Source organism: Heterodontus francisci, chromosome 1 (assembly GCF_036365525.1).
Source record: "Heterodontus francisci isolate sHetFra1 chromosome 1, sHetFra1.hap1, whole genome shotgun sequence".
In the NCBI taxonomy this organism is placed as follows: domain Eukaryota; kingdom Metazoa; phylum Chordata; class Chondrichthyes; order Heterodontiformes; family Heterodontidae; genus Heterodontus; species Heterodontus francisci.
In genome coordinates, this window is record NC_090371.1 from 282,116,472 (window position 1) to 282,133,071 (window position 16,600).

Below are 16,600 nucleotides of genomic sequence, written 5' to 3' on the forward strand. Positions count from 1 at the left end.
TAAGCTCGGGAATTCCCTCCCTACACCTCTCCACCTTTCTCTCCTCCTTAAAGCCAACCTCTTTGACCAAGCTGTTGGTCACCTGTCCTAATACCTCTTTCTTTGTCAAATATTCTGTCTGATAACACTCCTGTCAAGCACCTTGTATGTATATACTGTGCAACTGTGCAACAGCCCCAACAAACAAATTTCTCTGCAGCACCTGTGGAAGAGCCTGTCACTCCAGAATTGGCCTTTATAGCCACTCCAGGCGCTGCTTCACAAACCACTGACCACCTCCAGGCGCGTATCCATTGTCTCTCGAGATAAGGAGGCCCAAAAGAAAATATATATATAATATATATATATGCAAGTTGCAGCTGTTAATAAATAAATTGTCTATGGTTTTCAATTTGTGAGCACCTCTTTCAGGCAATTGGCTAAAAATGCCTCTTATAGTTATATTCACTGTAACAATTACCGAGACAATCAGAGACTCAGTAATAGGTTGAAGTATGAACCAAATTTCTCTTGCACTTTGTATGGTGGGTGTAGATTGTTGATTTTAATCATCGTTACAACTGTGGCATGAGGAAACACCACAACAATAGCTTGCATTGCTGTGGTACCTTTAAGATGGACAAACGCCCCAAAGAGCTCACAACAACATAAATCAAAGAAGGAGATATTAGAAGGGGTAGCTGAATGCTTGATCATGGAGCAGGGTTTTAAGGAGGGGAGGGAGGTTCAGAGCGAAGAGGTTTGTGGGGGGGCTACTTCTAGACTTTGGGTAATTTTACCTAATAATCTCCGATCCGGGATTTACCCCATGTTGACAGTGCTGCTAATACCATGGGCTGAAATTTATACACCCGTGCCGAAATTGACAGCGGGCGAAAACAACGTTGGCCCGTCAGTGCAGGCCGCATGTCGTGGAGCTGCTGCGATATTAAGCACGGCAATTCATTTAAATAGCCAGGGCGGGCGGCCCCCCGCACCCCACAATGATGTGACGGGGGTGGGCAGACGGCCCCGGCAATGGTGTCAGCTGCCTGTGTGCAGGCGCTGGTGCCATTTTTAAAGGGCTTTGAGCCCTGCCGCTCTATTTAAATATTTAAAGAGACATCGAATGAAAAAAATTAAAAACATTTATTTTGCACCTCTCCCAATCCCCCCAATAATTAATTACTTGCCCTCTCCCCCCAAAACACTTCACTTGTCCACCTCCACCGCCACCCCCCCCCCCCCCACAAAGTACATACACTTTAAACTATAACCCTTCCCACCATCCTCTACATCAATGATATGACCTTGACCCACTCCCAACCCCCCACACTGAGAAACATACCTCCTCCACCCTCCCCACCAGTGTTCTGCCTCGATTGCCCGGACATTCCACCCCACCCCCCGCCATGACCCCCGACATCGGTGGGGGGAGGGGGGGTGGAGGGGGCTGTAAAATTCATTCTTTATTTCATTTGAATTAATGAACAGGAAATTGAGCAGGTTGTATAGCAGGTCCTCGATCGGCCTTGCCCAATATTCTCCTGTGCCCTCCTGACAACTGCTGCTTTGCTCTGGGAATTGTTACGAAAGTGCCTCTGAGTTTTGTTAAATATATTTTTTGAGGATTCATTTTCGAAAAGATTGAAGAAATGTTAAACTTTTGTGGTTTTCAAAGGGGGGGGGGGGGGGTCAAGAAAAGGCCACTTGACTTTGAAAAACAGTCCCTGGAAATGTTTTTTAAAAGGGGCACTGGTGAGTAAAACAAGCCTTTCCGGAAAATCACTTAACTTCCAGCTCAATAAACAACAGAGAACTTTGGACACCTGGAGGGTGGACCTGGTAAGTGGGAAAAAAATGTAACATATGTGGTGAGCTGTGGAGAAGTGGAACTAAAATAAACAGTGCACTCCTCCCACCTTGTTGGTAACAGAGTGCAAAAGGAGAGAATTAGTCCTTTGACTTTACAGCCAAAATGTGATCATTCTCCTTTTGCTCTGGATTGAAATGATTCAGACTCCTTTGAAAAAAACCAGGTTGTGCAATATTAGTAACAAATGCATTAACACATTCGCATTGAATGACTGCTATTTTAATGATGGCATTAATTACACAGGGTTTCAATCCTTAAGTGTTGGAGATAAAGTGGACTCAATTAAAAGGTCTTCCAACTGCCCCTGTCAATGTCTGTTTATTTCACTTGAGGCTGGCACATAATCTAGGCTGGCACTCTCAGTGCAGTACAGACGGAGTGCCGGGCTGTCAGAGGTGTCATCAATAATTAACATGTCAGTGTTTAAAGACGTCTGCAAATGCGACATGAAGTCCTGTGACATTGACCACAAGTCGTGGGAGTCAGTTGCCAGTGATTGCCAGAGCTGGCGGGCAGCCATAAAGGCGGGGCTAAAGAGTGGCGAGTCGAAGAGACTTAGCTATTGGCAGGAAGAAAGACAGAAGCGCAAGGCGAGAGCCAACTGTGTAACATCCCCGACAACCAATTTTATCTGCATTGCCAGTGGAAGAGTCTGTCACTCTAGAATTGGCCTTTATAACCACTCCAGGCGCTGCTTCACAAACCACTGACCACCTCCAGGCGCTTACCCATTGTCTCTCGAGACAAGGAGGCCAAAGAAGACAAAGAGAAGAAGGTGGCTTAGTGGGTAGCACTCTCTCCTCTGTGTCATAAAGTTCTGGGTTTACGTCCCACTCCAGGAATTTTGCACAAAAATCAAAGCTAGCCCTCCAGGACAGTACGGAGGGAATGCTGGAGGTGGCATCTCTTGGATGAGCTTTAAAACTGAGACCTTGTTTGCCTGCTCAAGTAGTGTTAGTGGGTTCTCTTCCCTGAGTACTATTTTAAAGAGGAACAGTGGAATTATTCAATATTTATCTCTCAATGAATATCACAAAAGCAGATTATCTGGTCATCATTGCATTGTTGTTTGTGGGAGCTTGCTGTGCACAAATTGGCTGCTGCGTTTCCTACAGTACCACAGTAAGGTGCTTTGAGACATCTGATAGTTGTGAAAAGCACTATATGAATGAAAGTCCTTTTTAGAAACAGATTATCTGGTATTTTATTTCATGCCTGTTTGTGGGAGCTCGCTGTGTGCAAAGCAGCCATTGTGTTTCCTATATTATAACATTTCTTTCTTCCTTTCTATTCCCCTTCTAAGTACCTTCCAGAGTTGTTTCTTGTTTTCATACGTCACAATATCTCTTTCCGTATTTATGTTTATTTAATTGGTTGCTGCATTCAGCCACAGAACTGGATCTGAGCCAAGTAAAGCACTGTAAATTTTGAAGCTGCACAATCTAAACACTGACCACAGAGCTTGGATGCAGTTCTAAGGAGGGAAGCATGTTACGTTGGGGAAAGTTGGGCTGCAGGCAAGTGGGGTCAAAAACCAGAAAGGACAGGATACTTTCACAAGCCACCCCTTCAGGTGAAGTCTTTGAGAATGAGGAGATTCAGCATATATGCTACAGAGCTCGATTCAGTGTGTTCGTATTGAAGAATGGCAGGGTTTACATTCTACTTCATGACCAAAGGGGAAAGCAGCCGGGTAAGTGAGCAAATTATCCAGAAATTAGTGTTTTTATTCATTCATACATTTAGTGGTTCTGAAGCACTTAGGGACATCCAGTGGTTGTGATTCAAATTCAAAGAGAATCCACAAAATCAGTAAATAAAATCTGTCTGGTTTCTATCAGAGATTGTCTCCATAAATGAATTAATTGTTGATTTAAGTTATTTATTTATGTATCTGAAATCTAGCAAATTTATTACAATAGTGAGCACCTGTCAGGAATTATCTCATGCATGAATTAACTTATATATTGAAAATCCAGAAACTTAATAAAATATATGAATCCTGTCAGGGAATTGATTAATTCATTAATTAATCTATATATATAGAAATATGTAAGTTCATGGCACTGAAGGAAGCCATTCAGCCCACCATGCTTGTGCTAGCCCTTTTGCTAGAGAAATGCACAAACTAATCGCAGTCCCTGCTCCCTCCCAGTGCCTCTGTATGAGCAGCTAGTAAAATGTTTGCATCCTTACCAGGGATTGTAAAAAAACAGTTTATTATTGTACAGAAAGGCATGTAAACTAATAATAAGGGACAAAAAGTCTCTGCTGGCATTCTGTGTTACTGAGCTTTAGATTTATTACAATAAAAAAAATTGTGCTAATATTTTGACATAGCAAACATTAAGTAAAAAGATTTTTTGTATTTGTTCACACAAACTGCATTGAAATAACTCATTGATTGCATATGATGTCTTCAGATGTGGATAATAGACACCATCCAAACAATTAAGGGTCAAAAAGAAGACTCACTCATGAATTCCCAGAATTTGTCAGGAATACATGTTAAAGACTGTGTATGGTCGGCCATGAACTGATTCAGAGGTGCTGATAAGAAGATAGTTTCGCTTTAACAGTCAAGTTTTGTTTTCCTGCCTGGCTGTAAATTAACTTTCACTTTCAGTTCTGTTACGGAGTGTGCCGTGTTGTGAAATGAAAGCTTCTGTGCTGGAAAGAAGCAGAAGATAAGATCACCCTGAATTCAAGTGAGGAAGCTGTGCTCAAAGTTATGCAGATGACTTTTATTCATCATCTGTGAAGTCTGTGCAGTCTGACTATTTTTTTGTATTTTAAATCATTTTATGTTCACAAATTAAAAGGTTTGCTCCAACTGTATCTGTTGCTGTTTCCCTGCCTTAACTTTGCCTCCCAAAACAATGCTCGAAATAAATAACAGGAATGTACGAGGAATGAAGGACATCAATTATGTGGAGAGACTGGAGAAGTTGGGATTTTTCTCCTTAGAGCACAGAAGGTTAAGGGGAGATTTAATCGAGGTGTTCAGAATCATGAAAGGTTTTGTTAGACTAAATCGGGAAAAACTGTTTTCAGTGGCAGGAGGGTTGGTAACCAGAGGACACCGATTTAAGGTAAATTGATAAAAGAACCAGAGGATCGATGAAGATAATTTTTTTTTACGCAGTGAGTTGTTATCATCTGGAAAGCATTTCCTGAGAGGGTGGTGGAAACAGATTCAAAAAAGCATTGAAAAGGAAATTTGATAAATACTTGAAAAGGAAAAAATACAAAGAAAGAGCAGGGGGGCTGGGTGGGGGGGGGGGGGGGTGGGGGTGGTGGTGGGTGGGTTGTGTAGTGGAACTAATTGGCTAGCTCCTTCAAAGAGTCAGCACAGACACGATGGACTGAATGGCCTCTGTGCTGTATTATTCAGTTTTCTATGAATTATGCAGCCGATTGTTCAGTATCAGTGCAATTTAGCCTTTACAAGAACACACACAAGAAATAGGAGCAGGAGTAGGCCATTCAGCCCCTCAAGTCTGCTCCACCATTCGATAAAGTCATGATTGATCTGATTGTGGCCTCAACTCCACTTTCCTGTCAACCCCCCATAACTCTTGACTGCCTTTCGATCAAAAATCTATCTAACTCAGCCTTGATTATATTCAATGACCTAGCCTCCACTGCTCTCGGGGGAACAGTCTTAAATGGCAGAACCCTAACTTTTAAACTGTTCCCTAGTTCTACTCTCTCCCATAAGGGGAAATATCCTCTCAGCATCTTCCCTATCAAGTCCCCTCAGGACCTTATATGTTTCAATAAGATCACCTCTCATTCTTCTAAACTACAATGGGTATAGGCCATCGCTCACCATTTAGTGAGGCTGCGTAGTGGCAGTGAACTGAGCACCCCCAATGACCTGCTTTAGCTCATTTGAGTGATTACTCATTGTTACCATCGCTGATTTGGCCTGGCAGGTAGAGAAAGCCCGAAGGAGGAAATGCAAAAGCTGGCCTGGCAGGTTCAAATTAAAGTGTCGTGTATATTTAAAAGCAAGTGGCTGCACCTTTGAATCATCAAATAGTACAACACAGAAGGAAGCTATTCAGCCCATCGCACCTCTGCTGTCTCTTCAAAAGAGCTGTCCAATTAGTCTCACTCCCCTGCTCTTTCCCCGTAGCCCTGCAATTTTTCTCCTTTCATGTACCTGAGGATAAATATTTGTTCCAACATTATTCCATTTTCAAAATGAGTGTTAAATATTTCTCATTTTTGGCTAAGGTTGGGGTGGGGTGATGGGAGAGAGACTAGGCATAAATGGAAGGAACTAAATGTGTAACAAAAATGTTGCATTTATATAGCACATTTATATAGCACCAAACAAAATGTTGTCAGTGAAGGAGATATCAGGACAGACGACCAAAAGCTTGGTCAAAGAGGGAGGTTTTAAGGAGCATCTTAAAGGAGGAGAGGGAAAGGTGGAGAGACGGAGAGGTTTAGGGAGGGAATTCCAGATCTTAGGTCCTCGGTAGGTGAAGGCATGGCTGCCAAGGATGGAGCGATGAAAATCAGGGATGCACAGGAGGCTGGAACTGGAGGAGCACAGACATCTCAGAGGATTATAGAGCTGGAGGAGGTCACAGAGATAGAGAGGGATGAGGCCATGAAGGAATTTGAAATCAAGGATGATGGTTTTACAATTTAGGCATTGTCCGACTGGGAGCCAATGTAGTGAGCTCAGTGGTGATGGTTGAATGGGACGTAGTGCAAGGTTTTAGGCAGCAGGGTTTTGGATGGGCTCAACTAGACACCAACCAGATCTCGCAGGCCAGTGAAGGAATCGTACATCACTCAACAATCCCCTTTTTGATGAATGGCTAAGTGGGTGGAGTCTTGTCTGAGTTTGGCACCTCAAGGTACCTTTCTGTGAGATCAACAATGCACCAATCCTGGTATTTCTCAGGCAGGTGATTCTTCAAGGCTTCTCTAACAAAGGGAGCTTTTCCCACCTGTTCTGTTTCTGTGTGCTAACTTTTGTTCGAATGGATTAATTTCTCGCACAAAACTCCTGCTTCTGAAAAGGATGATGTGTTTTGCAGATGTGTTCTCCGTCAGAACCTGTTAGCAATTAATTATTGGAATGTCTTTTAATTAGGTTTATGGGTCAAACTGCCCATTACCCTTCACTGAATTCTATATTGTTAAAAAAATAAAGCAAGTCTGTCTTATGATTACACTTCAATTCTTTTAACGTAACAACCAATCCTAAAAGATAACCTTATAATATAAAGAGATGTTAAAGCCTGATTAACCCTTTCCTTGCACCCTTCAGCAATGTTCAGCAGCATTCGTGACTCCTCAGATACTGAAGCAGTCCGTGTAGAAATGCAGCAAGACCTGGACAATATCCAGGCTTGGGCTGATAAGTGGCAAGTAACATTTGTGCCACACAACAGCCAGGCAATGACCCTCTCCAACAAGAGAGAACCTAACCATCTCCCCTTGACGTTCAATGGCTGAATCCCCCACAATTAACATCCTAGGGGCTACCATTGACCAGAAACTGAACTGGAGTAGCCATATAAATACCATGGCTTCAAAAGCAGGTCAGAGGCTAGGAATCCTGTGGCGAGTAACTCACCTCCTGACTCCCCAAAGCCTGTCCACCATCTACAAAGCACAAGTCAGGAGTGTGATGGAATACTCTCCACTTGCCTGGATGGGTGCAGCTCCAACAACACTCAAGAAGCTCAACACCATCCAGGACAAAGCAGCCCACTTGATTGGCACCCCATCTACAAACATTCACTCCCTCCACCACCGACGCACAGTGGCAGCAGTGTGTACCATCTACAAGATGCACTGCAGCAATGCACCAAAGCTCCTTAGACAGCACCTTCCAAACCCGCGCCCCCCACCAACTAGAAGGACAAGGGCAGCAAATGCATGGGAACACCACCACCTGAAAGATCCCCTCCAAGTCACACACCATCCTGACTTGGAACTATATCGCTGTTCCTTCACTGTCGCTGGGTCAAAATCCTGGAACTCCCTTCCTAACTGCACTGTGGGTGTACCTACCCCACATGGACTGCAGCGGTTCAAGAAGTCAGCTCACCACCACCTTCTCAAGGGCAATTAGGGATGGGCAATAAATGCTGGCCTGGCCAGCGACGCCCACATCCCATGAATGAATAAAAAAAAAGTCTAAGTCTAATAAGGTTTATCAGTGTTCTGTTGATTTCCACTTCTTGTGGTTCTCATCTTTTTCTCCTTTTATACACAGAGCTGGTTAATGGTTTGAAGAAGCACAAGATTCACAGCATGGACAGTGGAACTTCACACATCCTCTACGTTTCTGAAGCAGGAAATGTATTTTTCAGTCAACTTCAAAACAAGAAGCGCAGAGTTAATGCAAAGCCATTTAACATAACTGAGCCACAGTAAGAATTATTTTAGTTATAGGAGACATTAAATGATGGACCGTTCTAGTTTTTGAGCATTACTTGGAATCTCATGTCCCAAAGTAGAGAAATCAAGTTGTGATGTAGGAGGGATGGTCATGATAGAATCATCAAGCATGGGCTCCAGGTGGAATGGGCATGATGGGCTGAAAGGCCTTTTCTCACTTTGGATTTTATTATACTTAAAGGTTGGTGCTTCTCGACCTGGGCCTAGTAGTTTTATTAATATTACAAAACAGTTCCTGATGAGCAAAAGAATTTAAATAGGATTTCACTTTGAGTTAAGGATCAAGGGTTTCAGTGTAGGCAAATGTGAGGTCATCCACTTCAGACTTAAAAAGGATAGAACTTTCTAAATAGTGAAACAGTGGAGCTTCAAAGAGATTTGGGAGTCCAGGTTGAAGGGTCATTAAAATAGCATGGGCAGACACAGAAAATAATCCAAAAGGTAATGGAATACTAAGTCTCATAGCTAGAGGACTAGACTACAAGGGGTGAAAATTCATGCTACAGCTATAAAGCCCTGGTTGGACCACATCTGGAGTTACTGTGAGTAGTTCTGGGCACCGCCCCTTAGGAAGGATATATTGGCCTTGGAGAGGGTGCAGTTAGATACCATAATGATGACCTGCGGAGAGTTTACACAAACTAGTGTTCTATTCTCTCAAACCTGGAAGGTTTTAGAAGGTTGAAAAATGATTTGATCAAAATTTTAAGTAAATTAAGAGGAACCAATAGGGTAGGTGGAGCAAAGTTATTTCCACTAACTGGGGAGTCTAGGGGTCAGTCTAAAAATTAGAGCCAGATCTTTCAGGAGAGAAATCAGAGAACACTTCTACAGACAAAAGGTGGTAAAAGTTTGGAACTCTCTTCTGCAAATAGCAGTTGTTGCTGGGTCAATTGTTAATTTTAAATCTAAGATTGATAGAGTTTTGTTAACCAATGGTATTAAGGGATGGGGCAAAGATGGGTATATAGAGTTATGTCACAGATCAGCAAAGATCTCATTGAATGATGGAACAGACTCAAGAGGCTGAATGGCTTCCTTCTGTTCCTATGTTCTTCCTATATTTTTGTAAAAACAATGGGGGAATATTGCATCCATCTCTCATTAAGAGCACTTAAAGAAACATCTCAGACAGATTTTCCCCTTTATCACATTTTGGAATGGATTGATTCAGCACAATACACACAGGAATGTTACTCAGGGTCTATTCTATTATATTCATTGATCTTCACTGCTCAAATTTCCTTTATGGACCCATGCCCAGGTGATGCCTAACAATGAGGGGGAAATCTGTCAGGGTCACCCCTCTGACAATGGATATTCACCTTGCATGTTGCTTCTTAATTCTTGTGCCATATTTGGTAATTCTGTATCAGTTTATCTTTCTTCCAAATCATTGGCGACTGTAAAATGTAGTAAAACATCCCAAGGCGCTCCACAGGAACGATTATTAAACAAAATTTAACTCGGAGCCACATAAGGGGATAAGGTGACAAAAAGTTTGACCACAGAGGTAGGTTGAAAGCAGTGTCTTAAAGGAGGAGAGAGAGTTGAGAGAGGTGAAGAGGCTTAGGGCGCGAATTCCAAAGATTAGGGCCTGTCCAGCTGGAGGTCCGGCCGCCAGTGGTGGAGAAATTAAAATCAGCGATGCATAAGAGGCAAGGGAATTGGAGAACAGATTTCGGAGGATTGTAGAGCTGGAGGAGGTTACAGAGGTAGGGAGAGGTGAGGTAATAGAGGGATTTGAACACAAGGATGAAAATCGAGGCGTTGCTTAATCGGGATCCAATGTAGGTCAGGAAGCACAGGAATGAAGGATGAATGATTTAGGATACAGACTGCAGATTTATACATATTGATGCTGTACAAGTATAAAGGTATTTTGAAATGAAGTCCTTGGGTTATTTATTGATAAATGATTTTATTTATTCACATAGATTATTAAGGCACTTCGCAGAAAAGTGTGTTATTCAGGTTGCCTGTGGAAACAATCACTCACTGGCTCTGTGCAAAGGTAAGAAAATCTACAAGAAAATATATGGCAGGGGAAAGGAGGCTGATTTTCCTGGTGGGTCAGTGGAATCATACTAAGCATCATAGATCAGTTACAAGCCGGATCTGATCCTGGTTTGTACGGATCCCAGACAGCACAACAATAGGAGCATTACAATAGTCTCAATGCCTCCAGGTTATAGAGAAGAAAAATCATACAGGGATCCTCACACTGATCAAACCTGAGCAATTCCTGTGGGATAGTACTGAAGGAGTGCTGCACTGTCAGAGGTGCAGATGTTAAACTGAGGCCCCGTTTGCCTTCGCGGGTGGACATAAAAGATCCCATGACACTATTTCAAACACGAGTAGGGGAGTATTCCCCGGTGTTCTGCTCAATATTTATTTGGAAAGGAAGGTCGAAAAAGGGAGTAAATAGAAAAAGAACTTTTAGACAGGGCAATGAACAGTTTAGTTCCCACAGGTTCAGTTGGCTCCAGACCTCATTACAGCCTTGGTCCAAGCATGAAAAAAAGAGCTGAATTCCAGACGTGAGGTGAGAGTGATTGCAATTGGCATTAAGGCAGCATTTAACCAAGTGTGACATCAAGGAGCCCTAGCAAAACTGAAGTCAATGGGACAAATCTCCACCAGTTGGAGTCATACCGAGCACCAAGGAAGCTGATTGTGGTTGTTGGAGGCCAATCATCTCAACCCCAGGACATTACTGAAGTAGTCCATGTCCCAATGCAGCAAGACCTGGATGACATTCGGGTTTGGGTTGATAAGTCCCAAGTGACATTTGTGCCACACAAGCGCCAGGCAATGACCATCCCCAACAAGAAAGAATCTAACCGTCTCCCCTTAACTGCTCTCATGTCAAGTGCAATTAGGGATGGGCAACAAATGCTGGTTTTGCCAGTGACCCCCGCATCCCATAAAAAGAATTTTTAAAAATTAGGACAGGTGACCAAAAACTTGGTCAAGGAGGTAGATTTTAAGGAGCATCTTACAGCAGGAGAGAGGTGGAGAGGTTCAAGGAGGGAATTCCAGAGCAGAGGCCTTGACGGCTGAAGGCATGGCCATGATCGTGGAGTGATAGAAATTGGGGATGCACAAGAGGCCAGAGTTGGAGAAGCGCAGAGACATTGGAGGGTTGTGGGGCTGGAGGAGGTTACAGAGAAATCGAGGGGTGGAACATCTGAACACAAGTAGAGCACTGATTTCACTTGTCCATTGCTGAATCCCCCAACATCAACATCCTGGCAGTTACCAATGACCAGAAACTTAACTGGACCAGCCATATAAATCCTGTGGCTTTCAAGAGCAGGTCAGAGGCTGGGAATTCTGCAACGAGTAACTCACCTCCTGACTCCACAATTCCTGTCCACCAAGGCACAAGTCAGGAATATGATGGAATTCTACGCACTTGACTGAATGAGTGCAGCCCCAACAACAGTCAAGAAACTCGAGACCATCCAGGACAAAGCAGTCCACTTGATTGGCACCCCATCCACCACCTTAAACATTCACTCCCTCCACCACCAGTGCACAGTGGCAGCAGTGTGCACCACCTGCAAGTTCCCCTCCAAGTCACACACCATCCTGACTTGGAACTATATCGCCGTTCCTTCACTGTCGCTGGGTCAAAATCCTAGAATTCCTTCCCTAACAGCACTGTGGGTGTACTTACACCACATGGACTGCAGCGGTTCAAGAGGGCAGCTCACCACCACCTTCTCAAGAGCAATTATGGATGGGTAGTAAATGCTGGCCTTGCCAGTGATGCCCACATCCCATGAATGAATAAATATAAAGTGAGCGTTAATATGTTGATAGCGTGTACCAGTGCCTCAGGACACGTGAAATCAGGGCACTGCTTGTGTTCAGATGTCTCACCCCGCTGTAACCTCCCTGCCCCTCTGTAACCTCCTCCAGCCCCACAACCCTCCAATGTCTCTGCGCTTCTCCAATTCTGGCCTCTTGTGCATCCCCGGTTTCCATCACATCACCATCGTGGCCACTTCAGCTGCCAAGGCCCGAAACTCTGGAATTCTCTGGGGTAGGGAATCCCACAGATTCACCACTATCTGATTGAAGAAATTCCTTCTCATCTCAGTACTCCTTAAACCTCTCCACCTCTCTCTCCTGCTGTAAGATGCTCCTTAAAATCTACTTCTTTGACCAAGTTTTTGGTCACCTGTCCTAATTTTTAAAAATTATTTTTATGGGATGTGGGCGTCACTGGTAAGACCAGCATTTGTTGCCCATCCCTAATTGTGATTTTTCAGTAATGGGACAGGAATAATCATGTCAAAAATACAAGAATTGACAAACACAATCTAATATGCAAAGCCAGAATTATATGTGCTGTATATATGAGGTTAAAGTAATTTTCCATTTGTATCAGTTTGGTGTACCATTAGCCTGTGTCAGTGCCAATTGAAATGTAGATATTGCAGCATTCTCTGCTCTATTCACAGTACATTGTGGGAGTAACTTTAGAACGCTGTTTGCAACATGAAACCACATTAAGTAGGAGCTTGGAGCTGCATCGGGCTATAATACCATAGCTCCCATTCTCTAACCCACACTCACTGATGTGAGGGTCTGTGTCATTAGCAAAGTTTCATAAAATCACTCCTAATAATACTCACTGCTGCAATAGAGGAAAGTTATTTTAGAGATTGGAGACCATAGGAACATAGGAGCAGAGGAAATAGGAGCAGGAGTAGACCATTCGGCCCCTCAAGCCTGCTCTGCTATTCAACTAGATCATGGCTGATCTTCTACCTCAATGCCATTTTCCTGCACTATCCCCGTGTCCTTTGATGCCTTTAATATCTGGAAATTTATCAATCTCTGTCTTGAACATACTCAATGACTAAGCCTCTACAGTCCTCTGGGGTAGAGAATCCCACAGATTCACCACTATCTGAATGAAGAAATTCCTCCTCATCTCAGTACTAAATGGCCTGTGTCTTATTCTGAGACTGTGTCCCCTGGTTCTAGACCCCGAACCAGGGGAAACATCCTTCCTGCATCAACCCTGTCGAGCCCTCTAAGAATTTTGCATGTCTGAATGAGATCACCTCTCATTCTTCTAAACTCTAGAGTATACAGGTCCAGTCTCCTCAATCTCTCCTCGTAGGACAATCCCACCATCCCAGGGATCAGTCTGATGAACCTTTGTTGCACTCCCTCTATGGCAGGTTTATCCTTCCTTAGGGAAGGAGACCAAAACTGTACACAATACTCCAGGTGCGGTCTCACCAAGGCGCTATACAATTGCAGCAAGACTTCTTTACTCCTGCACTCAAATCCTCTTGCAATAAAGGCCAACATACCATTTGTCTTCCCAATTGCTTGCTGCACCTGCATGTTAGCTTTCAGTGACTTATGAACAAGGACACCCAGGTCCCTTTGGACATCAACACTTCCCAATCTCTCACCATTTAAGAAATACTCTGCCTTTCTGTTTTTCTCCCAAAGTGGTAACTTCATATTTTTCCACATTATATTCCATCTGCCATGTTCTTGCCCACTCACTTAGCCTGTCTAAATCTCCTTGAAGCCTCTTTGCCTCCTCCTCACAACTCACATTCCCACCTAGTTTTATGTCATCAGAAAACTTGGAAATATTACATTTGGTCCCCACATCCAAATCATTGATAGAGATTGTGAGTAGCTGGGGCCCCAGCACTGATCCTTGTCACAGCCTGCCAACCTGAGAATGAGCCCTTCATTCCTACTCTCTGTTTTCTGTCCGTTAACCAATTTTTAATCTGGGTTTGTTCTCCTTGGAGCAGAGAAGGTTAAGGGGGAGATTTAATATAGGTGTTCAAAATCATAAGGGGTTTTGATAGAGTAGATAGAGAGAAACTTTACACCGGCAGTAACCAGGGAACCAGATTTAAGATAATCAGCAAAAAAAACAGAGGGGGAGATGAGGATTTCGTCGACACAGCGAGTTGTTGTGATCCGGAATGCACTGCCTGAAAGCAGATTCAATAGAAAACAAGCCAGACTTCAATTCCTATTGTATCTTTCATGTCCTCAGGATATTACAAAGTGTTTTGCAGCCAATGAAGTACTTTTGAAATGTAGTCACTGTTGTGATGTAGAAAATGCAGCAGACAAATTGCACACAGCAAGCTCCCACAAACAGCAATCAGTTGACATCCAGCTGAGATTGTAAATTAAGCCTTGGTTTAAGGTCTCATTCAAAAGACAGCACCTCTGACACTGTAGTGCTCCCTCGCTACTGCACTTGGAGGTGTCAGCCTAGGTTAATATTCCGGAGCAGGACAGGTGAAAGTGCTATCTACTGAGCCATGGCTGACACCTGCAATATGTCTGCAATCTCTAAATTGTGCAATGAGAGTTAAGCAGCCCTTGGGAAGTTGAGAATTGTTTTTTTACTGAGTAACTTTAACAAACTTGTCTCTTTCATTTCTGCTACAAGATGGTCAAGTTTTTGCTTGGGGACAGAACACTGGAGGCCAGCTGGGAGTTGGCAGAACCAGTCATTCTGTGCTCAGCCCCCAGTGCGTGACATCGCTGGCTGGAATCCCCTTGGCTCAGATCGCAGCAGGAGCAGCACACAGCTTCGCTCTCTCTCTCTCCGGGGCAGTATTCAGTTGGGGAAGAAATAATCATGGACAGCTGGGACTCAATGACACAAAAAGTAAGGAAAATAGAACTTTCTTCCTTTATTTTCATGCTCATTTCTTTCCAGTTCCCGTCTCCAGTCCGCATCACACTGCTACCTTGCTGTAATCTTCAGCCCGTCCCAAACACTGCTACCCATATCGTAACTCGCACTAAGTCCCGTTCACCCATCACTCGCTGTGCTCACTGACATACACTGGCTCCTGATCAAGCAACAGCTTGATTTTAAAATTCTCATCCTTGTTTTCAAATCCCTTCATGGCCTCACCCCTCGCTATCTCGGTAACCTCCTCCAGCTCTACAATGCTCTGAGAAGGTGGTGCAGGCGGGGACATTGAATATTTTTAAGGCGGAGGTAGATAGATTCTTGTTAGGTAAGGGAATCAAGGGTTATCGGGGTAGATGGGAGTGTGGAATCCGAAATACAAACAGATCAGCCATGGCCATACTGAATGGCGAAGCAAGCTTGAGGGGCCGAATGGCCTCCTTCTCTTAATTCATATGTTGGTATGAGATTTTTGCACTTCTCCCATTCTGGGCTTGAGCATCCCCGATTTTAATCACATCACCATTGACGGTCATGCCTTCAGGTGTCAAGGCCCTAAGCTCTGGAATTCCTTCCCTAAACCTCTCTGCCTCTCTCTTTCCTCTTTTAAGATGCTTCTTAAAGCCTCCCTCTTTAACCAATTTTTGGTGGTCTGCCCTTTTGTCTCCTTATGTGGCTCGATGTCAAATTTTGTTTGGTAACGCTCCTGTGAAGTGCCTGGGGATGTTTTACCACATTAACAGCGCTAGATAAATGTAAATTGTTTTTGTTGTTGCTGCTCCAGATCTGGAGCTTTAGAGTAGACACCAACAACAACTCTCTCTCCAGCTACAGAATTGCAACTGAAAATCTGAGAATTACCAACAAGTTTGTGGCTTTCAGATTTAATTGCTGTTTAAAGCAAACATTGAGAAGCACAAAGTTCACATCTCAGTGCAGCTTAGTTACATCTTACTGACAGGTCAATTTTCCCCCTTGTCTCTATTTATTTGTGTATTTTAAACACGCTGTTTTTATAAACTGTCACAGAGTTAAAAGTTCATCTCCGCTTTGTGCAAAATAATTAAGCTCTCATTCTGTGGGATTCTGCTAGGTGGCAGCACAGTCACTGATAGACTTATTCTGTAACCTGCGCCCCTGTCTAGCAAGCCGTCACACAGGAGCCGTGACTCTCAAAGCTATCCCGTTATGTTTTAGAATTTGCATTTACCGTCTTTTTTTTAACTTCATTGCTGCTGAAAGGGGGCTGAAAAAATATTACCTGGCAACCCGATGAAAGGCAGAAGCCAGCACAGGGGACTGAATAGAAAGTATTACATTGAAAAGTAACTGGGACATCCACGGGGCAAACTAAAATGGAGAAGAAGGAACTGGATAAACTAGGGTTTTTTAATTGGTTAACTTGCTTAATTGTCGGATGAGCAATCTCAGTGCATAAAGCCGTACTGGGAATGAAAAAAAGGGAATATTTGCATTTCTAAAGTGCCTTTTGCAACCTCAGGACATCCCAAAGCATTTTACAGTTGTTTTAGTTTGTTTTATTCTTTCATGGGATGTGAGCATCGCTGGCAAAGCCAGCATTTATTGCCCATCCCTAATTGCCC

At 43.5% G+C, this 16,600-nt stretch overlaps 1 protein-coding gene across 2 annotated transcripts in view; it reads left to right on the forward strand.

Annotated features, from left to right (window-relative positions):
• The first annotated feature begins 1,702 nt into the window (after positions 1 to 1,702).
• Positions 1,703 to 16,600, forward strand: part of LOC137377090 (probable E3 ubiquitin-protein ligase HERC3) — a 78,115-nt gene continuing 63,217 nt past the window's right edge. The window contains exons 1-4 of one of the 2 annotated variants that reach the window (XM_068046390.1): positions 1,703 to 1,824; positions 8,103 to 8,259; positions 10,225 to 10,301; positions 14,745 to 14,966. In XM_068046390.1, coding sequence (XP_067902491.1) covers positions 8,141 to 8,259; positions 10,225 to 10,301; positions 14,745 to 14,966 — 418 coding nt within the window. In that variant the 5' untranslated portion in view covers positions 1,703 to 1,824; positions 8,103 to 8,140. Of the gene's footprint in view, positions 1,825 to 3,266; positions 3,549 to 8,102; positions 8,260 to 10,224; positions 10,302 to 14,744; positions 14,967 to 16,600 lie in introns of those variants that run through there. The other variant, XM_068046380.1, reaches the window with a different exon arrangement.